Source organism: Bombyx mori, chromosome 26 (genome assembly GCF_030269925.1).
Source record: "Bombyx mori chromosome 26, ASM3026992v2".
Lineage (NCBI taxonomy): Eukaryota > Metazoa > Arthropoda > Insecta > Lepidoptera > Bombycidae > Bombyx > Bombyx mori.
This window is the reverse complement of record NC_085132.1, coordinates 7,501,237-7,527,219: the sequence shown is the minus strand read 5'-3', so window position 1 is coordinate 7,527,219 and position 25,983 is coordinate 7,501,237. Positions and strand designations below refer to the sequence as shown.

At 41.4% G+C, this 25,983-nt stretch overlaps 1 protein-coding gene across 2 annotated transcripts; it reads right to left on the bottom strand.

Moving 5' to 3' along the window:
• Nucleotides 1-632: 632 nt before the first annotated feature.
• On the bottom strand, nt 633-19,521 carry st4 (sugar transporter 4). 2 transcript variants are annotated; one of them, XM_012691119.4, is made up of 7 exons: nt 19,383-19,521; nt 9,987-10,154; nt 8,911-8,993; nt 4,926-5,000; nt 3,204-3,364; nt 2,319-2,494; nt 633-1,787 (listed from the first exon to the last, which is right to left on the bottom strand). In XM_012691119.4, coding segments are annotated over exons 1-7 (1,599 nt in total). In that variant the 5' UTR covers nt 19,384-19,521; the 3' UTR covers nt 633-852.
• Nucleotides 19,522-25,983: the final 6,462 nt, after the last annotated feature.

The window sequence follows — 25,983 nt, the reverse complement described above, 5'->3', positions numbered from 1 at the left end:
TCACAGGCAAATCGGTACTAAATAACCGTGCCGTTCTAACAATTGTGTTCTGCCTTGAAATCTCGAACAATCGTCATACAACACAACTTAAGCTTCGAAAGTCTTTAGCAGCATTCACGTTGGGATATGTATGGACTCCTTTTTTTCCTACCTAAACTGAGCCTTGAGAGGCTATTTCAGCATAACCTTAACTAGTAGGTGAGCTCACGAGGCTCAAACCTGACGACGTTGCTAACACGAACCCTAGCAAGAGCCGTGCTTCGCAGAATCTACCACCGGATCAGTAACGCGATCCACTGAGTAAATCCGGCGAGAAACTCAATGGGCTGTATCTGTTGGTTAATTTTCTCGTCGAGCCCTTCGTCGTAAGCGACGGGTTCGATGGGAACGATCACCGGTGCTTGAGGTATGGACTCCGATCGCCACATCACCAGATGGACCACGAGGTCGTTTATCCATCTATATGGATGCATAGTGCTTAGGCAATAAAGAAATGTAGGTCACATTCATAAATCATTGACGAGCAAAATAAAAAGTGCTGTTAAAAATTAAGACAACGAATCAAGACCCTGAAAAATTCATAAAAAATTTCTCTTGGATAAAAAGATTTTACATATAAAACTACATTATCGTACTTTTAAAATAAATATATTTCTGTCTCTGTATTTATCTCTTGGAAAACATGATACTTATCCCTAGCCTCACCAGCCTTACGTCTAGTTACAAAATAAAAACAATAGTAAAATAATAATTTAAGATCATTTTAATCAAAGCCCTGAAATAATATTTTAGTATTTAGTAAAAGTTCCCGACTGTTTCTGAGTTTTGATTAAAATCCCGAACAGTCTTAACTTAAACCTCTGATAAACTTTCGACTTCAATCACATGGCGGTGTCTTTTCTTCTTATGGATCCCTTCAAATTCGTTTTGTATGTCTTCTAAGCTTCTACCCTTAGTTTCTGGTACAAAGAAGTAAACGAACACTGTACCAACTACGCAGGAAACGGCAAAATGCCAAAACGCCCAGCCGGGCTTCACTAAATCTTCTAAATTCTGGTATAATTTTGTGACAGTGAAAGCCAGGAACCAATGGACACCAGCTGTTATGGCAGTCGCCCTTCGGATTGCATGTGGAGGAAATATCTCCCGAAGCATCAGCCAAGGTATAGAACCGGCTCCAGCGGCGTAAAATATCACGAAGAAACACAAAGTGAACAATGGCACCCCCGTATTATTGGATGAAAAATTCGTAGCTTGCAAATGATAATAAATAGCCAACCCGCCCAAGTTTAAGGCCATCATTATAAATGACGTCATCAACAACACTCTGCGTCTGACTACCTTCAGCAGCATTGTCGAGAAGTACGTTGAAGAAACCAGACCGAAACCTAGAATGATTGCAGCATTCGGCGGATTCAGTGAGACAGATAGATTCTTGAATATTTTTCTCGCATAGAAAAGAACAGCATAAATCCCGCTCATTTGCTGAAAAATCATTAGACAGAAAGAGACCAAGAGAGGTTTCAACATGCCTCTCGTAGTGAAGAGCTCTTTGAATGAAACCCTGTTTTTGCCAGCGTTCATCAAGTAATCTCTCAATGTTCTGATTTCTCCGTCTATGTCATTATCGATCCCTCGGTAGTACCTCAGAGCTGCTTTGGCTTCACTATATTTACCCTGAGACATCAGATAAGTTGGAGATTCTGGTAAGAATATAAACGCAATGAAGAATGCGATGGGTATTAAAGAGCAAAGAACCGAAAGCCAAGACACGTTTCCAACTATACCTGTAACCAAGAAAATTGAAATTAGTTATTTGGTCTATAATTATTTGGCAACGCACTAAAAGGCCTGTACGTATCCATAAAAAGTTTTTCCATTATTTGAATTCGTATGCTCAATATTTACTTTCAAAGCTAATTTAAGATACTAGTACTGGGTTTTGTTTTCCTTCTCCATTTTAAATGAAAGAAATTTGTGAAAAGATGGACTAGTTAGTCTATTGTGTTATAAAAATACTTTACTGGTGGTAGGACTTATTTTGGTGTACCGTGCGGGTAGGTACCACCACCCTGCCTATTCCTGTCGTGAAGCAGTAACGCGTTTCGGTTTGAAGGGCGGGGCAGCCGTTGTAACCTTACTTGAGATCTTAGAACTGATATCTTAAGGTGGGTGGCGCATTTACGTCGTAAATGTCTATGGGCTCCAGTAACCACTTAACACCAGGTGGGCCGTGAGCTCGTCCACCAACTTAAACAATAATAAAAAAAAGGTAAATGTTTCTTGACAAATCCTGGTTTAATATTCATGACACTCACCTATAAAGTACCCAAACAAAACGCCACAATTAAAATCGACGTGATAGAAATTGGCTAAGGTCTTGAGCAGATGTTTTTCGGCTATGTCTTCGACGTAAGGCGGTATGCTAACACTGAATGCGCCCACAGCTATTCCTCCCACAAATCTTCCGACATATAAACCATAGACGTTTGGGCTGAAATATTCAAAAAATTACCTTACTACCTTAAAGATGTTTTTCATTATTTATATTAGTTGAAAGTCTTAGTCGTAAAATGTTTCACTTGCAACTTAAATTCGTTCGTTTTGAAGTCGTCATAGCCTAAAGGATAAGACGTCCGGTGCATTCGTGTTGAGCGATGCACTGGTGTTCGAATCTCAGGCGGGTACCAATTTCTAATGAAATACGTACTCAACAAATGCTCACGATTTACTTCCACGGTGAAGGAATAACAACGTGTAATAAAAATCAAACCCGCAAAATTAAAATTTGCATAATTACTGGTGGTAGGACCTCTTGTGTGTCCGCGCGAGTAGGTACTATCGCCCTGCCTATTTCTGCCGTGAAGCAGTCTGAAGGGTAAGGCAGCTGTTGTAACTATACTGAGATCTTAGAACTTATATCTCAAGGTGGGTGGCGCATTTACGTTGTAGACATTTACGGGCTCCAGTAACCACTTAACACCAGGTGGGCTGTGAGCCCTTCTAAGCAATAAAAAAAATAAAAAATTCGTTGCGCTTTTTCAGAACATATAAACCTATGAAGTTTCCTCTCCCTATACAATTAGTAAGAATCTCCATACTGATCTACTTAAGTTTGCTTGCTTAAATACACTGATTTAATAAAAAAATCCTCTCTTTAGTCTACTAAGATTTGTTTATCATTAATGAAAACAAATCCTCACCTCGAAGCGACTAGAATCCAAGAGACGAGCAGTGGTAAAGCCAAGTACAGTAATGTCTTTTTCCTACCGAAGTATTCGGAAATCAGGCCAGAGGGTACAGCGCCAAACACCGCTCCCAAACACAAGAGTGACGCCACCCAGGATCCTTGGGTATCTGACAACTAAATGAAAAACGTTTCATCAGTAAAATCACCACTTGGAGTATCTATATAACAAAAGGATTTTATTATCATAGACATGAATACAAATAATACAATTATTTCACTTTACCTTTTTGCTACTAAGATTATTACAGCATTTTAATAATACATCTCTTTGATATCATAATACCCTGGTACTTTTCTTCCTATAAATTAATAATAATAGCACGGTCCACGTGGTGTTAAATGGGGTTCCTGAGGTTCGTGAAGTTTGACCCACCTTGAGACATGAGGTCGATTTCTCAAATCCGAAACCATGCTTCAGAACATACCGCCGTTAATTATTAATAAATCTCTTTGCTATCATAATACCCTGGTACTTTTCTTCCTATTATTTTACGTAATAACAGTAATAAATAGCACGGTCCACGTGATATTATTAAGTGGGCTCCCTGAGATTATTGGAATTACAAAATGATTTCCGTAATCCACCTGGAGACATGAGGTCAATTTCTCAAATCGGAATCCATACTTCAGAACATACAGCCGTTAATTAATAAAGAAGGCTGTACGTCAGAGTAAAGTTATAATAATACATCTCTTTGATATCATAATACCCTGGTACTTTTCTTCCTATTATTTTACGTAATAACAATAATAGCACGGTCCACGTGATATTAAGTGGGTTACCTGGGATTATTGCAATTACAAAATGTATTCCGTGACCCACCTTGAGACATGAGGTCGGTTTCTCAAATGCGCATCCATACTTCAGAACATACAGCCGTTAATTAAAAGATGGCGCGTAACGGAAAAATGTGACGCGTAACCGAAAAATGTGACGGTAAATTTTTTTCCAACGCCGATAAGGAAGTTTCACTTCAAAAAAATTATGTCTTAAAGTTCGTTCTTACCTAAAACTTAACAATAGGTGTTCATTTTAAAAATAAATGTCTACAATACATCATTTTTTCTAATCTGAACACTTTTAGGACCAAAAAAACAGATATCAAATATATAGGAAATAAAATAAAAAAAAGTGCGTGCGTACAAAGTACACATGTCAGAAGTGAAACTTTTTTGGCGAACTAATTTATAAGTCTTGCTTATATTTATACAAATCTAAAACTTTAGATTTCCGAGAGTTAGAGGAAGGGAAAAAGGAAGATATGTTCCCGCCAAAAGTCTGTCAAATGTCAATCTCAAACCTCAGTGTTGACAGTCACATTATGTTTAGATTTCTAAATTGTAAATGACTAATATTTTGCCAATTGAATTGACTAATTTAATTTCATGCTATTTTATTAATGTTCCAAATTATTTTCATTTCATTTCAATTCCTATTAACATTTTTCACAAAAAAATTATAAAATATTAGGCTGTATGGTATGGATACATTTGCCTTTCCAGTTGGAAAAATACAACAACTACTACTACTGACATTTGGCAAGTACTTAATTTCAATAGTAGTTTTATGTCACTTCCGTTGCATACCTGCGTGACGTTCTGCAAAAATTTTACCCTCATGCGCCTAAAGATGTTTCACTTCAAAAACCAGATCTAAAGTTATTTAAGCGCTTACCTCCAGACGAGTTTTAAAGTTTTCATCATAAGTCGAATTCTGCTCTGCCCAGTCCGGTATCGGTGTAGTATAATCCTAAAATAAAAAAAATTTAAATGTACTCGTCTCATATTTATTTTTATTTTTTTTATTTTTGTGTATTTATTTGGGAAATCAACAGTACAATACAAACATATAATATTTTAAAAAATAGCTAAAACAATAACCAAACATGTTTCCACCATCAAAATCAAAAATATAAGTAGAAAGTGAACAGAGAAGAGAAATGTAGAAATTTAAGTTTACACAAAAAAACAAAAGCAACAAAACACGCACATATTATTATGTACATCAACTCACACTATAAAACTAAGTAATACTCATCGGACTAGATCACCTTATAAATATTCCAAAAGCCATCTTTAAACTTTTCGCTACTGTCAGTGAACATAGTCACCGGCTGAAAAACATTGCCTATATACGATTGGTGATTTCAGTATGGAGCTCCGTTGTATGGGAAATCTTTAGCAGCGAGGTCTGCTGTAGCGAATGGATTAAACAAAAATACGTTATTTACTGCACAGCTTAACGAGAACTCCTTAACGTAGTTTTACGGTTTAATATCTTATTTATTTTTGGTATTATTCTACTAGCCGGATCTTCTCAATTGGTCGCGATTTCGGACGGGGGGTATATTCTGCGAATTCTGCTCCAGATAGGACTAGTTAATACTAGCTAATGCAAATTCCCTCAGGTTGACCAACCCAGGCGAGAATATCCAGCCAATAAGTAGAGACAAATAAAAGCTCTTCGACGACATGTAAAATAATTTGGCCTTGCATAATATTTATTCGTGTTGATGCGTTATTCCCACGATTGATTTGAAGCTTTGTTCATAGCTGAAAACCAGTTGCCAAGCAGGGTTTTTTTTTAATTGCTTAGATGGGTGGACGAGCGCATGGCCCACCTGGTGTTAAGTGGTTACCGAAGCCCATAGACATCTACAATGTAAATGCCACCACCCACCTTGAGATAAGAGTTCTAAGGTCTCAGTATAGTTACAACGGTTGCCCCACCCTTCAAACCGAAACGCATTACTGCTTCACGGCAGAAATAGGCAGGGTGGTGATACCTACCTGTGCGGACTCACAAGAGGTCCTACCACCAGTAATTACGCAAATTATCATTTTGCGAGTTTGGTTTTTATTACATGATGTTATTCCTTCACGGTGGAAGTCAATCGTGAACATTTGTTAAGTACGTATTTCATTAGAAAAATTGGTACCCGCCTGCGGGATTCGAACACCGTTGCATCGCCCGATACATGCACCGGACGTCTTATCCTTTAGGCCACGACGACTTCGACACGAGGGTTCCGCAAAAATCCGATTAGAATGTTAATTACATTTAATTCTTTTATCGGTTGTTACGCCCGAATGTTCATTGTGCAAAGCTAATTTTCGCGTTACTCACAAACTTCACTCGCCTACGTAAAGTTAACCAATAAAGTTTAGCGTAAAGTACGATAAATTCCCAAGTCCGCGATACGGCTTGTAACCGCAATCGCGACTTGCCGCCTCCTGTTCTTGTAAGCCTCGTACTTATAATCAATAGTAGGCTTCGTAACAAGGCCATAGTGTACCATACTAATAACTGGCCCTCGTTTTGCTTTGGGAACAGTAATTTATTATCGATCTTATTTAATTTTCTTTTATACAAATCTGGCCCTGACAGTAATCTGCACTTCTATACCAATATTATAAAGAGGAAAGATTTTGTTTGTTTGTTTGTATTGAATAGGCCCCGAAACTACTGAACCGATTTGAAAAATTCATTCACTGTTTGGAAGCTACACTATCCCAGAGTGACATAGGGTATATTCTTTTTTGAAAAAAATTAGGGATCTTCGAATCTCTCATTCGTCTTCTCTCTCTTCTTTCGAAATACTGTAATAGTATACTGTCCGAACTTTATTACCTTTATGACAGTAAGTAGCAATATCATAAATCGGTGTTTCGCGTGCTGCAAACTGTCAGCCGACTGTTCCGGGAACTTCGGCAGAAAGCTCCAGTTCAAAGTTACAGTTTCGAAGTTCGCTCCGCCGTCGTCGGTTTTATTGGGTCAAATACCGTTTTATTACATTATTTATTGACGACTTTTTTAATTATTGATAGGCCTCTAGCGGCGTTGAGACCTCGCTTGTTCTAAACCAGTTTAAATTTAGGACTAGTAATAGGACGAATTGTGAGCACATAAGGGTTCTACCGCTTCTTCTTCTAGTCCTTATCCTGCATTATGTAGGGAAGTCCTCTTTTTTTCATTCAGGCGTATCACACATCATCTTTACACTCACAACCTTCTCTCGTCTATCCTCTTTTATACACGTCAAATCTTATCTTGTTGGTTATCTTGGAATCTGGTGAATCTGATTTGACTTGACATCAAATTAAATTTCGCAATAAATAAATAATAAACATAATTTAAACAAATAAATAAACGATCTAATTTAATTTATGTAAAAATATATAACCTTTTTACTAAATGATTGTTTGAATGATTGGTTACAAAACGCCTTATAGCGAAAAAAAATCCATCTACTAGCCCTTTACGTTCGTATTTCATACAAGACACTAATTCTCTTTCAAAAATCATGTAAAATCAGCGATAATTATTACGTTTGGCAGGCGAAAGTTTTATTAAATTGAAACAGAGATAAATAGATGGTTAAAAACATTAATCACTGTTTTCCACCCCATCTATTTGTCTCTAATAATATATTCTACCATTATTCTAACTAAGGTTTTTGAAGAGAATTTAATAATTGACGTAACATTGACATAAAATTTAGGGCTCTAAGCGTTACGTAAATATAGTAACTACCTACCTAACGTTTAGAACCTATTAGAGCTTAATATTGTACTGAAATATTTTTTTTTATTGCTAATTGGGTGGACGAGCTCACAGCCCACCTGGTGTTAAGTGGTTACTGGAGCCCATAGACATCTACAACGTAAATGCGCCACCCACCTTGAGATATAAGTTCTAAGGTCTCAGTATAGTTACAACGGCTACCCCACCCTTCGAACCGAAACGCATTACTGCTTCACGGCGGAAATAGGCGGGGTGGTGGTACCTACCCGTGCGGACTCCCAAGAGGTCCTACCACCAGTGATTACGCAAATTATAATTTTGCGGGTTTGATTTTTATTACACGATGTTATTCCTTCACCGTGGAAGTCAATCGTGGACATTTGTTGGGTACGTATTTCATTAGAAAAATTGGTACCCGCCTGCGGGATTCGAACACCGGTGCATCGCTACACACGAATGCACCGGACGTCTTATCCTTTAGGCCACGACGACTTCTCTATTTTAAGTATCTTTTATTTTTAAGTATCTCAAAATCATTTTTTTAATCAAATGTTTATTATTTATTTTAATTAATATTGATTAGTGTTTCGCATTTAAAACGCTGCGTTAAATACGCCCGTGTATTTGTTAGGAATTGACGGCACGTGGAAGCCTCAAGTTAATTTATCAGTTGTCGTTAATGAAAACCTTATTTATAGTCACTCCATGATGCTAGGGCAGGGGTACACCGCACGGCTGAGTGTAAATTTAACCTTTAGCGCTTTGTACTGTGTAGACGAGCGGTTTTGGGTTCTTAATGACACGTTCGTGTGTAATTGGGTTTATGGTCCGTTATTTACTGTTATTTAAGCGAGTAGTTTAATTGCTTGATAATTAATTAAGATTAGTTCAAAGTTTATGAAAATTACGGCTTTCTTTAAAAAATTCATATCGAAAGATTACTTTTTTTGATAGATAAGCAAAGACGCATACATTTTAGGAGATTTTTTTTTATTGCCTTTGTAGGCAGACGGGCATACGGCCCACCTGATGGTGAGTGGTTACCGTCGCCCATGGACTTCAGCAATGCCAGGGGCAGAGCCAAGCCGCTGCCTACCGCAATATGTTAATTATGGAGATATGTTAATTCACTCACCTTTCCGTATTCAGTGATTAATAATGGCAACGCTGATGATGACCACGCTACACAGACTCCAGCGGCAAAAGCACCAAGGTTCACTAAAACCAGCATCATACACAGAAAATGATTTTATTCTGTTAAATGAAAAATTAATATATTCTTCTAAAGTGAATAAATAATAAGAATTACCCTTATTGTTATTTTTAACTCAAGGTCAAACTGGTTTTAAATGGTTGTCAGAGCTCATAGATATCGTATTGTAAATTCCACTTTAAGACGTAAGGTTAAAGCCTTAATTGTATTGAATAGAGTTTTCTCTGCTGGATGGTGATACTTAGCCTTGAGGGTATAGAATACTGCCAATTCCACAGTATAAAAAAATACCAGTAGATCTTCTGGTAATTTAGAACAACCATAGAAATCTTCTGCTAACTGCATACTGCATTTTTTTTGTTTATAACCGCTCTTGTGGGCACAATCCTCGCTAAGTTATCAACCTTAAACTCCGCAATCAAAAAGTTAAATTAAAATGATATCACATACGTGTTCAACAAATATATATTTTTCGAACTATCTCCAAGGAGCCTAATGTACTTTTATTATAAACCTTTTAACCTTAGAGAACGTAAGAATTAAACAAAATAAAAACTATAGACTCAAGTGCTATGAACTAAAAAAAAAGTGCGCGTGAAACTTGGTACACGTGAATGAAGTGAAACTTCTTTTTCGATATGTAGTATTGTGATTTTCTTCATTTTTATTCTTTAAGTCAGGTTGCTCTTGTAATAGGGAATGTTGTGTATAAGAGATGCGACTTCTTCAACATTTACATTATATATGTTTTAAATTATAGATAGAGACATAAATATATATTTTGTTTGAAATATTTCATTAAAATATTGGACGACACTCGTTGCTAACGCTCGCGCTGGCCTGTAACAGGTATACTACGCGCATGCGCTCGAGTGACGCATTCACTCTCGCTCTATCTCTTTCTATTCCATGGTAGCGTTAAATGTTTAACGCAACCTTGTTGGAAGTCGCATTAGAAGTTTCACTTCAATATATCACTTCAAAAAATCGAAACTAACCTATACCGGTGCCCACATATTGCGTGGTGATTCCGGATGTATCCCTTTTGATATCCGGAATTGTCTCCATGCGGACGAGGACTTTGGGGTGGCCATTTTGACTGTCCCGCTGTTCCACATCCCTCGACAGTGCTTCGGCTTCCAAAGTCGATGAACTTTGTTCTTCCACTAGAATCCAAAATAACAACAATTCGTTATTCGAATTTTCATTTATAAACAAACTAACTGTATCCGTCCGCTGCGCTGGGCATTTAAAATTAACATTATTATTTCTCACCCCCATTAAAAATAATCATCATTAACGCCCCCGCAACTAGTGTAAGGAGTACAACACTCATATAAATATTAACCTATCCTTTAGGTACATGTATTTTCTACATAGATACTAAGTTTCAAGTCAATAGGATGCATGGTTCAGTAGTTATAACGGAACATCCGTAAAAACCACTGTAGATTTATATATTAGTATAGATAACAGGAGTCTTTTGAAACTTCAACAGTACTTCAAAAAGAAACTTGATCAAGACCGGATTGAACCCCAATTCTTCGAACTCCTGTAACGATTATTTATATAGTTATATTATCCTTATAAGGAGACTAGCTTATTATCCGGTTGATCTTGGTCCTGCACTGTTTCACTTTTACTGTCTATACTCGTATATCGAGGGATGAAAGTTTATTTGATTTAAGCGATATTTCGGTTAATACGTAACCTTTATCATAATTAATTAAAGATCCGTTTTATTTGGTATACCTAAGTAACAGCAATACGATGTTTTTAATTGAACTTCAATTAAGTTTATACCACATTCAATTCGAACTGAAAATGTTTTTGTCGTGATACTTTTATCAAAATCTTAAACTTTAAATGGTTTTTCTGTAATGTTGCAAAAATATCACCTGTAGATATTACAAACGGGCTTTTCTGTACGGTTCATAACACTAATCACTCTACACTTTCTATTAATCCAAATTATGGGAATTAATTGATTACGAATCAGTTAACTTTCACGGTGACCCAAACGTTTGAGTACAGAAACTATTCGATACGTACACATACGTCAGTATGCTTTAGTACATCGTATTGGATCTAAGTTCGAAATCGTGTAAACTATTTGTAGCGTACACAAGCCACCGCAAATTGCAGACTCCGGCTTCTAGGAGACAACGCAGAGCTTAAAAAATATAGACATGTCATGTTTCGAACCCGAAAAATTATAATCTGCGTAATTACTGGCGATAGGACCTCTTGTGAGTCCGCGCGGGTGGGTACCACTGTCCTGCCTATTTCTGCCGTGAAGCAGTAATGCGTTTCGGTTTGAAGAGTGGGGCAGCCGTTGTAACTATACTTGAGACCTTAGAACTTATATATTAAGGTGGGTGGCGCATTTACGTTGTGAATGTCTATGGGCTCCGGTGACCACTTAACACTAGGTGGGCTGTGCGCTCGTCCACCCATCTAAGCAATTAAAAAAACTTAACACTAGGTGGGCTCACAAGGCGACCTTCCGCGAGAAATTGTGAAACATTATTAAACAACAAGAAAAAAATTATTTGAATGTCTAGTGAGACTGAAATGACGTGTCGATATTTAAAAAAAAAAATTGTCCCTAGAAATTGGCAAAAATATATATAAAACATGATTGTGTAAAGCCATTTTATTGTTTCGGCGTACGCTTATCAATGCTCACGAGGGGGAAAAAACGCAAAAAAATTAACAGCCCAGATTTGTTTTCGAAAGCTGTCGAAAGATAAAATATCTGCATTATATTTTAATGTTATTATTTTTTGATAAGGTAGCTTTGCCTTAAAATAGATGGCCTCTTGTTCGTCGAGAGAGCAATTCGCTTTTTCCTTTGCGAAATTTTTGTAATATTGTTTTATTTTTCTCTTAAACCAAATGCCCTCCTAGTGTTACTTGATTCCCCACCGAACGTGGTCTCGCCTTGTCGCGGCGGTGGGGCTTAAGCGTGCACCCCGATACCGTGGAGCAGCGTTGTCTGCACAGGGGTGCCGTGAACAAAGAGGACTGCACACCGTGTTCCCGTTTTCCCACCTTTGCTGGACAAAGGGTGCGTGAAGCGGGAGATGGCTCCCTTCTGGAGCCGTCTTGAATGCTAGGCCATGTCCCCGGCAGCTTTTTGGCTGCTAAAGGGGAAGGCCCTCCAGAGGAGGGTACCGGTACGCCGGCGTGGCCACACCGTGGTCAGACGTGTGGGTCTGTCAGTAATGGTAGACCCCACGTGGATGAGAAGTGAACCGGAGGGCACTCCCTTCCGGTCGCTGGTTGCCATGTCCCCGGCTGCCTCTTGGCGGCTACAGGGGAAGGCCCCCCAAAGGGGGGTACCGGTTTACCGGCGTGGCTTCGAAGAAGCACACCGCAATCCCTACCGAGTAGGGGACGGGGGCTGCTGCCTAGCAGGAGCCGTGAGGATGCGAACCTCTATAAAAAATGCCCCAATCCCAAGTTTTTGACACCTGACGATGGGATGAATGGCTGGAGGGAGTCTAGTCCCAAGGGTTGTCCCATACCGTAATCCCCACTTGGTGGGGGGCGGGGGCCGCTGCCTAGTAGGGGCCGCGAGGATGCAAACCTCTATAAAAAATGCCCTAATCCTAAGCCTGTGACGTGCCCGGTGATGGGATGAGTGGCTGGAGGGTGTCCAGTCGTGAGGGCCGTCCCAGGGGACCGACCCCTGGTTAAATAACAAAGGAACGAAATGAATGATGGCAAACTTACAAAAAACATTACCCCAGGAGGGTACCACTCTAGGTGGAGAATCCCTCCGTGCTTCCACTTCGGTGGGAGCATGCTGCCCCACGTATTCTGGGGGGGGCAAAGCATGCCACGATGAAGAAGGGGGCTGTGCGACGGGCAGCGGAAAACCCGTCGAACCGAGGTGTGCCAGCGCTGGCTCGACGCGCTCTGCGCTCGTCAGCGACTGCGAGGCGGCTGGCCCGAAAGGGAAAGTCAGGCGGAAGAGGAAATCGAGGGGAGTTTCTTCCCGCGAAGGGAAGGGGGGGCTAACGTCGTCCTCTGACACGGATGCCCCACCGGAGAAAGTGGTGGTAGTCTCCGATTCGGCCTCTGCCGCGGAGGAGATGCCGCCCCCTAAAGAGAGACCCGCTCGGGGGAAGGGCGCACCGTCACCGGCGCCGTCATCGGCGTCGATGTCTGTCGCCTCGCTGGACGGGCGGACGACAGAAGAGGAGGAGGGCGGTCTTCGGGACCCTGCCTTGGTCATAGGCAGGGCCATGAAGACCGTCAAGTCGTATGCGGCGACCAGTGCCAAAACCAAAGCTGCTGGCCGCAGGCTGCGGGAAGTCGTCTCGCGAGTCTCGAAGGTTCTGCCTTCGGTTGCTTCCGCCAATGACCAGGTGGTGCAGCTGATGGCGGAGAATTTGAGGCTCCGAGCACAGCTACAGGCGCGGCAGCGGCCCGATGGCAAGGTTGCTGCTACCAAGCGGGTAGCCGCGACGAGGTCGTCGCCCGCGTTGCCGCGTGCCGCTGGGTCGCGGACTCCTCCGGCATCTGTGCCGGCGGTGTCGCCGCTGGTCTCCGGGGTCCCTCGGGGTCCCTGTCCCTCAGCGGCGGCTGGCGACCCGTGGCCCGTGCTGCCACCATCGCGCGCGGTACAGCGGCGTTCGCGTCTCCCGTCGCCGCGGTCTAGGGAGGCGACGGCCGTCGAGCGGCAGCAGGGATCCGCGGGGCCACGGATCTTGGGCCTGCCGGAACCGAATTGCTACAGCCTGGACGAGATTATCGATCGCACCGTCCAGGCTGTAATGGAAAGGCTGGGTGGCGGGCTGGCGGCTCTCGAAGCGAAACGTATTGTCGCTGGTGACGCTGAACGGCCTGCGTCTACACATGCCGCGGTGTCGGGTGCTGCAGTGACCCGCTCCACCCCCGTACAGGCTCCAGCTACTAGGGCGGGCCCGGGGCGAGATAGAGCCAAGCGGGGGGGCGGCGCTAACGCGAAGTGCACATCGCAAGCGCCTCAACCCCGTCCGCTGCCCCCGCCCCCGTCTAACATGGACGAGGGGTGGAATGTGGTGGCCCGGCGGGGTGCCAAGAGGGCCGTACCGACAGCTCCCCAAGTGGGTGGAGCACCGGCCACTGCGGCGTCTCAGGCTGCTCCCCAACAGGGTCGAGCGCCTGTGGCCGCCAAGAAAAAGAAGACGAAGAAGAAGTCGACGCGCGCGCCGCGGTCGGCGGCAGTGGTCTTAACGCTGCTGCCGGCCGCCGAGGCCAAGGGCGTGTCATACGGAGATGTAGTCTCCCGGGCGTGCGCGGCTATTGATCTGGACGAGATCGGGGCGGGGGAGGGCCTCCGCTGTAGGCTGACGGCCAATGGGGCCAAGCTACTAGAGTGTCCCGGTGCCGATAGTTCCGGCATCGCGGAGCGTCTGGCGGCGAAGCTCCGTACGGTTCTGCCTGAGGAGGAGGTTCGAGTGCACAGGCCGGTCAAAATGGCTGAATTGAGAGTGACCGGCCTGGATGACTGCACCACTAAGGATGAGGTGGCGGCGGCTATTGCCGCCCGGGGCAACTGCGCCCTGGAGAATATAACCGTAGGCGAGCTGCGCCTCGGTTATACCGGGGCTGGCTCTGTTTGGGTGCGTTGCCCGGTAGAGGCGGCCACCTCCTTGGCTGCTCCTCCGCCCGGGAGACCGTCGGGGGAACCGGGCAGGTTGCGCGTGGGCTGGATAGCGGCCCGCGTGCGCCTTCTCGAACCACGCGCCTGGCGGTGCCTCAGATGCTTCAGCACTGGGCACTGCCTTGCTAAATGCGCGAGTGCCGTTGACCGCAGCGGATTGTGCTTTCGCTGTGGTCAGCCGGGACACAAGGCGGCCGTGTGCTCGGCTGCGCCGCACTGCTTATTATGTGCGGCGGCCGGGCGCAAGGCTGACCACCGGGCCGGGGGCAAGGCCTGCCCTCCGGCCAGCAAGAATGCTGAACGAAATCGGCGCCGCCAAGCTAAGCGGCGTCAAAAGAAGCGGTTGGCCGGGGGAGCACCGGCCGGCACTTTGTCCCCCGCTGAGGCGTTCGCGCCCGATAGCGGGGGCAATGGAGTAGGGGCTGAGCCGACGACGAGGTGTCACCATTGTGGACACGACCTGGACACGGCGGAGCATACGCTCGCTGTCTGCCCCGCTTGGGAGGTGCAGCGCCGTGTCCTGGTCGCAAAGATAGGACCTGACTTGTCGCTGCCTGGCGTCGTGGCGTCGATGCTTGGCAGCGATGAGTCATGGAAGGCTATGCTCGACTTCTGCGAGTGCACCATCTCGCAGAAGGAGGCGGCGGGGCGAGTGAGGGAAAGCTCTCCTCACTACGCAGAAACCCGCCGCCGCCGAGCAGGGGGTCGGGACCGGGGTCGTATCCGTGACCTGGCCCCCTAAGAGCTAGGGGTCCCACCCGTTTTGTGCGGGGAGAGACCCAGACGTGGGGTGGCGTGCTTGCACGCTCACCCGCAATAGGAAGCCGGGTGATGGCAGACCGCGTTCCCCCGACCGCTCTGGGGGAAGGTGTAACGCGGCGCCATCAAAGCGGGCTCTCGGCCCGCTGAACGAGGGAACCGGTGGTCGTTTCGCTGGCGGCCACCGGTCCGGCGTCCGTGGGACGGTGGGATGGATGTAATGTGCTCTGCGTCAACCCTGTCCCGCCGTTTCAATAGCCCCGACTGGGCTCCGGCCCGGTCCGAGGTAGGGCGCCGGTTGTGAGCGGCAGGAGTTTTTAGTGAGGTTCAACTCCCACATACCCCACCTGCCGCGCGGGTAGTGTTACTTGATTACTAAGCATTCAGCTCAGAACGAAAATTTCGATAATTCACAAAGGTCTGAAAGAGACATGAATTCAAATTATATTTCTTTAAGGGACGTCCCAAGCTTAGAGCATAACGCACATACCTGCTTCACCGAAGTAATTAGCAGAATGGTAAAATCTACTTTAATTTTATTTTATTTTTTTATTGCAAGTTTTTTTTTTGTACTTAATGGTTACGTCGTTTTAATTATTTCTTAATGGATCTTTCGTGAACACAAGGTATACTGGCTACGTTTGTGCATAATCTATATATTAATACGTGAAGCAAAAACTTTGTATCCCTTTTTACGAAAATTGCGCGGACGGAGGAGTATGAAATTTTCCACACTTATAGAGAATATAGAGAAGAAGTGCACAATGCTAATATTTTTTTAAAATAATGCATAAAAGATACATTAAATCAATAAAGAAAACATTACACACACTACATACCATGTATTTGACGCAGACACGCATGCATACTATTTATTGTCAAACTTTTGTTCTTGACGTCTTTTTTTAAGGGATTTTATGACCTGGTAACTAAGACGGTCAAGTCTTATTTTAATTTTAATTATAACTTTTTATATGAAATATGATATTATGAAATGAAATGAATTTGATTATTATGAAAAATGGCATGAAATGAAATGAAAACGAAACAATGGGATGAAGTATAATTTCAGTAAAATGGTGGTCATTTACTGAGACTTTTTCAATTGACTTTTTGGAAGATCCCGAGAAGTTACGTTCAGCAACTTTGTTTCATTTTCCCACATTTGTGCACTTTCACAGATATTAAACGGTTAATAAACCACCGTTATTACACATTTAAACCTGAAGAAACACTAATTAAACAAAATAAAACAAAATCACACAACTTCACTCCTCGCGTTCCCGCCAAAAAGTCCTTCTTGACGTCTGTTGTCAAACTGAGAATAGATTAAATATTGGTTGTCTTTGTTAATATTTTATATAGTGTAGCCTTGGCGAAATTCGTGATTATAGAAGTATAAAATAAAATCATAATAGTGTACAAACTTACAATTCCAATTAATTATAGTCGAATTTCGACTACTGCGGGACCTCTAGTAAACATAGATACCTGACTTTACGAATTGAACATAACGTGTCTACGTTATAATTTAGTCACACGGAGCGCCTTCATAAACGGTGAGCCAATTGTTATAGTACTGTTGGTTTTATATCATCACTAGCTGACCCGGCAGACTTCGTAATGCCTCAATCAATAAATAAAAGACCTAAACTTTTGTATAAAATAAACTTAAAACAAACAAAAAGAATCTGTCTGACGGTGGACACATCAAAGGGAAAACAAAATTGTTATTTTCATTTAATTCCGATTCATTTTCATATTTATCTACTTTTTAAACCTTCTCTGGACTTCCACAAATAATTCAAGACCAAAATTAGCCAAATCGGTCTAGCCGTTCTCGAGTTTTAGCGAGACTAACGAACAGCAATTCATTTTTATATATATAGATTATTTTCAATCAATTGAAACATCTTCTACATTATACTAAACGATGTAATAATCACATCCATTTACAATATGCTTATTTTTAATAAACATTGAGTCGTCGTGGCCTAAAGGATAAGACGCCCGGTGCATTCATATCGAGCGATCTGAGTGTGCCGGTGTTCAAATCCCACAGGCTGTTACCAATTTCTTTTAACAAAATACGTACTTAAGCGATGTTCGCGATTGACTTCCACGGCGAAGAATTAATATTGTCATAATAAAAATCAAACTCGCAAAATTAAAATTTGCGCAATTACTGGAGGTAGAACGTCTTGTGAATCAGCACGGGTAGGTACCACCACCTTGCCTATTTCTGCCGTGAAGCAATAATGCCTTTCGGTTCATAGGATGGGGCAGCCGTTCTATTGTAAAAACGGAGACCTGAAAACTCATGTTTTAAGATGAGTGGCGGAATTTTCGTTGGAGATGTCTGTGGGCTCCGGTGACTACTTAACACCAGGTGTGCCGCGAGCTCGTCCACCCACCTAAGCAATAAAAAATAAGAAATTCCAACATTCTGAAAAAGCATTTTTTTTAAATAAAATGTGGGAGAATAGCATATACATTTTAAACTAACTAAGCAATATAATCGTAAAACAGATTTCTCCAATCATTCTCCAATCCGCGCATTGAAATGGAAAAGTATAAAATTCAAAATTTCCCGTCCGAATATTATGTGGTCTGTGGCAATCGATGTACCGTTTCCGGTTAACCGGAAGGAAACGTTCGAACGAACGGCATTTTTAGCTGACAACGCGAGTTTTATCCCACTACCCACTACGCCTGAATGAAATGTTACCCGATTAGTTTGAAAACTTCGCGGCAATTGCAGAGAAATCACAAATCTAGACCAAGTGTTTCTGTATAAGCCACAGTAGAATGTAAAAGCTTATTTTTACGTAACATTGCAAGGGAGCAGCGTTCGGGGAACTTTTTTAATTATTACCCCAAAATATTTTTGTGTAAGTTGATATTACCCCATGGCGAAGAACAAAAAAAAACGAAATCGCTTCTTTTCAGCATCTTTTATATTTATAGCTCCCATGATAATTTGAAATCACAACGATTCTAAAGAAGTTTCACTTCAATATATACTTTTGACTCACAAAAGTTTCATTTTTACCCCCCAAAATTTCATTTTACCCCGTTTGGGGTAATTTACCCCGGTTCCCCGACCTCTGCACTGGAGTAAAGAATATTTTAACTCCGCGCGTAAGCTGGCTTAAAGAGCAGGACAACCGTCATTCAGTTAAGACTTCGTCTACATGTCCCATGAATAGCAGTAGATACCATCTATGAACTCTGATAAACACTGAAGATGAAGTTTCAGGTCTGTCAACTATCAAAGCAAAAACCTAATTCGGATGGAATAAAGCAGTGTCTAATTATAATGGTTATTAGTATCGAATTCACCAAAAAATCATAAATTATAAGCCATTAAAAAATCATGAATTCCTGAATCGAAAACACCTGAAGCTAATGAAACAGCTATTAGTGTAAAATGGCTTTACAATTACTTCTAAGAAAAATAGGCATGTTGATAACGTCCCAACAGATTTCGCAGACTCTCCCGTCAAACTTAATAAATATTTTAATAACATCAGAATTTTAAAAATCCTTGGAGCCCACTGGGTTCCTAAGCAAATCCTTAGTATAAAATTTGGGTCTTAACTTTTCACGGTTTTATAAAGATCAATCCTATAGAGCAAGGCTTCTCAATATTTTTTCGTTCTCGCACCTCTTTTTAAAACATTCCATTTATGAGTACCCTTCTCCAAATAGAAGTACACGCTCCAGAAAATTTGTCTTGTTTCTCTCAAGATCACTATTAAGTTCATAGTTTGTCATTAAGTAAGTTATTAGTTAAAAGTTTCTTGTTAAACTTCATATTCATAATACATGTATCACAAATTGAGAATCTCTGCAGAACAAGCAATCAGAACCGCAATTTTAGTAATTTAATTTTGAGCTCTATTATAAATTAAAATAATAATTTACAAATCTGATTATCCCCGCAAAGAAACCTTATTGGAAATAAAATATCACTTACTTTATCGGTCCCAAAACACAAGCGAAGCTGTCTTGATTTTAATGAAATAAATAAATTACAATCAACACGAAACCCGTTGCATGACGATTGAGTGGCGCGACTCAATAGGACAATATTGATAAGGGCGGACAGACAGAGGAACACGACAAAAATAATAAGATAAAGAGTTGAAAACATTTGGCTCGATTTTATTCTATATTTACATTGGAAATTCTACAATTAATTTAGGGCGTTTAGTGAGCGTCTTCTCTTATTGAACGAACCAATGTATTTTGAATTATGTGACCATCGAATCTCAGGACGTGCAACGTGTCTGCCGCCGTGTACTTTGAGACATGTCGAACTCTCACCTTACGAGAGTCCGTGTGGGTAGGTACCACCGCCCTGCCTATTTCTGCCGTGAAGCAGTAGGGCGTTTCGGATTGAAGGGTGGGGCAGCCGTTGTAACTATACTTGAGACTTTAGAACTTATATCTCAAGGTGGGTGGCGCATTTACGTTGTAGATGTCCATGGGCTCCGGTAACCACTTAACACCAGGTGGACTGTGAGCTCATCCACCCATCTAAGTAATAAATAAAAAAGAGACCTTTTTGCCTTGTTCTTTCTAGGAAAACGGTTTTTTTTTTTAATTCTATATCATATTCGATTGGATCTTTTAAGTCACCAAATTAGTGGCCACACATTTCCGTTGATCGCTAATCCATAGAAAAAATAACTAGGTATAATAATACACAAAACAAAAACAATCTATCTGCTGGCTTACTTCATATAACACAGTTTTATCTACTTAAGCACAAAAGTCTATGTGTCAACGTTTATACCCTATAGACTCTGACAAGGCATGAACGATTTCGATAGAATTTTATCAATTCTTCAGTTGGACTAGTGAAGTTTCGTGGCGACCGGATCAAAGTCAAATAAATGATTAACCACAGGAGTAATTGAATAATATCGTCTACCGGATAAATTTCTCTTTTAAACCTCTGGGTCTGCGGAGGGACCTCGGTTCCCTCTGTATTTTGTACCGCATGTTCCATGGAGAGTGCTCTGAGGAATTGTTCGAGATGATACCAACGTCTCGTTTTTACCATCGCACCGCCCGCCACCGGAGTAGAGTTCATCCATACTACCTGGAGCCACTGCGGTCATCCACAGTGAGTTTTTTTTTTTTTTTTTGCCACGTACCATCCAGCTATGGAATGAGCTCCCTTCCACGGTGTTTTCCGAGCGCTATGACATGTCCTTCTTCAAACGTGGCTTGTGGAGAGTATTAAGCGGTAGGCAGCGGCTTGGCTCTGCCCCTGGCATTGCTGAAGTCCATGGGCGACGGTAACCACTCACCATCAGGTGGGCCGTATGCTCGTCTGTCTACAAGGGCAATAAAAAAAAATTATAATAATATACTAACCATTCTATTTTCCGAAAAAGGGAGCATATAGCTTCTTCATTTCGCATTACCTAACCAAATCTTACAATGAAAACCGAATGAAATTCAAGAGCCAATGAGAAACTTAACTCACCCACTCCGCGGCACGTCGGCTAAATATTAACAGCCATTCTCCCATAAAATTGGATCTTCTCCTCAAAATACACGTTTCCCGAAACCGTATATTTATTATACGCAAGCACGTATGTTTGTTTCCGCAAAGAAACATATTTACATTCAGTGACTCGGCAAATATTTCGTGGTGTCTTCGAATATTAAGGCAATATGTGACTTATTGTTTCGCCTAAGAATAAATGCGATAAGGTTAGGTTATTTGGGAATGTGCGAATTTGAGATATGGAAATAATACCTACTATGATATTATCGTCGATTTTTGCGGGTCACTGACATAATTGGGACAACTATTTCAGACATTTAGAATATTTTACAGTTTTTCTAAACATCGTCGTAAAAACAAATTTAATTAGCCTGGCAAATTGTTAAGCAAATCACAAATTCAAACGGCATCTGATCTTAATATTGTTTCTTAATATGAACTTATCTAAGGTTTTTAATGAGTCTGAATAAAGTATGTTTCATGTAAGTACCTTTTGTTGGAAGTAAATTGTTTATGTCGTGTTTTTTAGCTTATTTTTTTAATATTTCCGTTGTTTTATAACGATCATTAGATGTTTTCTCTTTAAAATTTCTACAGTTTTAATAATGGCTTTCTTAATAGAGTCGCGATCAACTATTGCACATACAATCCTGCGATATGCGTACAATCCGATATAAGTTTATAACTTTTTTTTTTATTGCTTAGATGGGTGGACGAGCTCACAGCCCACCTGGTGTTAAGTGGTTACTGGAGCCCATACACATCTACGACGTAAATGCGCCACCCACCTTGAGATATAAGTTCTAAGGTCTCAGTATAGTTACGACGGCTGCCCCACCCTTCAAACCGAAACACATTACTGCTTCACGGCAGAAATAGGCAGGGCGGTGGTACCTACCCGCGCGGACTCACAAAAGGTCCTACCACCAGTAAAAAATACATCACATATTAAATAACTACTGGAAAATCAATCTATAGGAACCAAGTAACTTTGTCTTTATTGATACTGATCATTGATATTATACTTTGATATTAGTGTCGATGTGGAAGTAAATTCCATTGAAAGATTTGATGTGAAATGCTTTACGTAAGAAAAGCCAAATCCAAAAACAGAGCCTCTCGATTCCGATAATTATGTTTATACTCTATCTCTGAGCTGCTCTCAGTATTTTCGATATTTTCTTCAAACACCCCGACAAGGAATCTTTAACTTTGTACAAAGTTATCTCGACCGGCCGAAATCTTTAATTATTTATTAATTGGCACGAAAATTGAGATTAATATTATTTGAAGTCAGTGTTTTGTGTGCGTCATTATTAATTACTGGACTGGCCTTTTAAATAGGATGATCAAGGAGGCTTCACTGTCACCCTATTGGTCAACATCGTGTCTTCTTCTTCTTTATTTCCTATTACCCCCTGCTGGGGTGTAGGGCTCGAATCAAATCCATCTGTTTACATCGATCTTGGGCAGTCTGTTTTAACTCCTCCCGCGTCATGCTTGTCGTGTCGTGCAACCTCTTCGACAGGACCTAAGACCTAAAACGACTAGACATAGACTAAGACAGAGACTTGACAAGAATTCGAAAGGAAACAAAAGAAATAAATGGAACAAGGGCGGACGTGACTAGCAGCAGGGCGTACTTTCAATGCCTTCCTAAAAGACGAACACGAACCAAGTAAGAGGGGGGGGGTCGTCGTAAACCCTTACGGGGGCACGGAACGCCTCGGGGTGAACCCCACTGCCCGGACAGAAGCTCCCCGCCATGAAAGGCAGGGGTGAAGTAAGTGCGGGAGGAATCGAGAGGGGGCAGCTCGCAGCGTGCTCAGCGCACCCACATCGACATATATACATAAATATAATACGATGGCTTGAAACCTGCCAGGAGTGACAAAGCTCCCACCAGCGCTGTGCTGTCGTCAGCTTGGTTTTTTCCTACAGCTAACCTAATACTATCTAATACTATACATAGACACGAACCAGACGACAAGGAACGAATTGACCGTTCTCAAATGTACATAAAATAGACGACAAAAGAACAAAACAACCGATCAATGCCCAAGAAGCCCAACGCCTACTCCACCGAGCAACGCCAAGTTGTTCTGGGACGGCCTTTCTTCCAGACACTTTCCAGGTCAGTGTTCTCTTGGACCCACCTAGAGTATCGCGCTTTCTTAATATGTGACCAATCCAATGCCACTTCCACTTCATCGTGTAGCTAAAATAAAAAACACAATGAGAATCCGTTTGTTTCAATCATTGAGAAACAACTCGATTCAGATCATAAATATCGGGTGTAACTTCTATCACATCCACCGCCGTAACGTCTGCTATGATCCATAGCAGCGACCTTTTAGTATGTTCAGTTCAAATTATTATTAAACGGTAGGCAGCGGCTTGGCTCTGCCCCTGGCATTGCTGAAGTCCATGGGCGACGGTAACCACTCACCATCAGGTGGGCCGTATGCTCGTCTGCCTACAAGGGAAAAAAAAAAAAAAAAAAAAAAATCATGCAAGTGCAAATTTGTTCTTCGACTGATTAGACGTTTTGTCATTAGACCAACGCGATAGTTCTAGTTGTAAACTATACGTGAGACCTTAGAACATATATCTCAAGGTGGGTGGCGCATTTACGTTGTGGATGTCTATGGGCTCCAGTAACCACTTAACATCAGGTGGGCTGTGAGCTCGTCCACTCATCTAAGCAATAAAAAAAAAAGTGCGAATGTTACTCTTAAAATGATAATACGAGAGGAAGAATTTTGTATGCAAAATAATCGTTAAATAATTACTGAAGCAATTCAAATTTTTCTTAATTCCTCTAATGGTTCATAAATGTCACTAGACTGGTGTAAAATGCCTTGCTTAGTTACAGCTTGCTTTCTCTCGTCAAAAACCAACATTTTTTCGGTTCCATTATTTTACACATCAATAAGATACCGAACACTTTTTGCTTCGTAAGACAAACAAATTTGATATAACGACGAAAACCATAAGACGATAATAAAAAAGATCAAATTGTTGGTAACATCTGCCACTGATAGCCCCTAGCTCGTGTTATAACCCCAGCCTATCTGCTTTAACGAAAAACGCCTACACATATCTATACTTAACATTAATATCCATATTTTACGATGTAATTCTGATTAAAGATTTTATTGTCTTTTTTTTAACACAAACAAAAATACAAGGAAAAGGTGTGTCTTGGATTATTGAAAAAAAAAACGTGTTCACTTTTTATTTTTTATTGCATTGATGTATGGACGAGCTCACAGCCCACCTGGTGTTAAGTGGTTACTGGAGCCCATAGACATCTACAACGTAAATGCGCCACCCACCTTGAGATATAAGTTCTAAGGTCTCAGTATAGTTACAACGGCTACCCCCACCCTTCGAACCGAAACGCATTACTGCTTCACGGCGGAAATAGGCGGAGTGGTGGTACCTACCCGTGCGGACTCCCAAGAGGTCCTACCACCAGTGATTACGCAAATTATAATTTTTGCGGGTTTGATTTTTATTACACGATGTTATTCCTTCACCGTTGAAGTCAATTGTGAACATTTGTTGAGTACGTATTTCATTAGAAAAATTGGTACCCGCCTGCGGGATTCGAACACCGGTGCATCGCTTCATACGAATGCACCGGACGTCTTATCCTTTAGGCCACGATGACTTCAACTTTGGCTTTGCTACTGCAACTACTTTTTTGGATTCATTGTCATCTCCTGAAATGTATTTTATTTAAATTATTTTTAGCCTTTTATATGTGAAGAAGAATGAGATGACTAACCACTCGTATCAAGCCATGCCGATATTAACATATAAAGCTGGTATTAAAATTTTGCAAGAATTGCATTGCATTGCATTTCTAGAAAATACATAATAAAGCATATGTTTACGCCTTGCACAATAGGGTACTGAATACCGTGAAATAAGAATCAGACCCGCAAATTTTTGCATTTCTATGTGAACTAGCGACCCGCCCTCGCTTCGCTTCGGAAACTGTAATTTATTATTGATTTCTCTACTATTTAATGGATGTTATTATACATATAAACCTTCCTCTTCAATCACTCTATCTATTAAAAACCGCATCAAAATCCGTTGCGTAGTTTTAAAGATTTAAGCATACATAGGGACAGACAGATAGAGGGACAGAGAAAGCGACTTTGTTTTATACTATGTAGTGATATAATAACCTGGGGAACCGAAGGAATCCAACCATAGTAATAATATTTAACCTGGCTTATAATGTTTGTAGTAAAACATTCATTTATACGTTCGACTATTTATAACGGAAGCCACAAGTCACTTTACGGAATTATTCGCCTCTTTCCAGCCAACATTCTAACTCAATCTCTCCGTGACTTAAAATATAGAAAATATTTTTACCCCGAAAACCCGGGTCCGTATCCGCTGATCGCACATGAGCTATTAACACTTATCTAAGGCGCCCAGAGGGTTCTGTATTCCCAAATTATCTTCGCACAAAAACTTATCTCGCGCTGGGACAGATAATGACGGTCGAGATAATATACTGTGAAATTATGAACGGTAGGGCTTTGAGTGAGCCGGATTGATGTGTCTTCTGCGTGACTTTTAGTTTTAGAGCTACACATGTTACGTATTTTACTGAATGGTTTACTGGTGGTAGGACCTCTTGTGAGTCCGCGCGGATAGGTACCACCACCCTGCCTATTTCTGCCGTGAAGCAATAATGCGGTTCGGTTTGAAGGGTGGGGCAGCCGTTGTAACTATACTGAGACCTTAGAACTTATATCTCAAGGTAGGTTTCGGCATTTATATTGTAGATGTCTAATGGCAATATGTCTCAAGAGATGCGCTTCGTAACAATCATTATTTCATTTTTATTATGATTGGTTTATTTTGCAATTTACTTTATATACTCGCAGAGTATACAATCCTTGTACATTAACAGGCAAATTGCTGAGATAGTTAATGCACTTTGCACTTCATTAAAGATAATTGATACTGATTCTCAATTTAACAGCTATTTCAATTGAATATACGACTAGGTATAGTAATTAGTGTG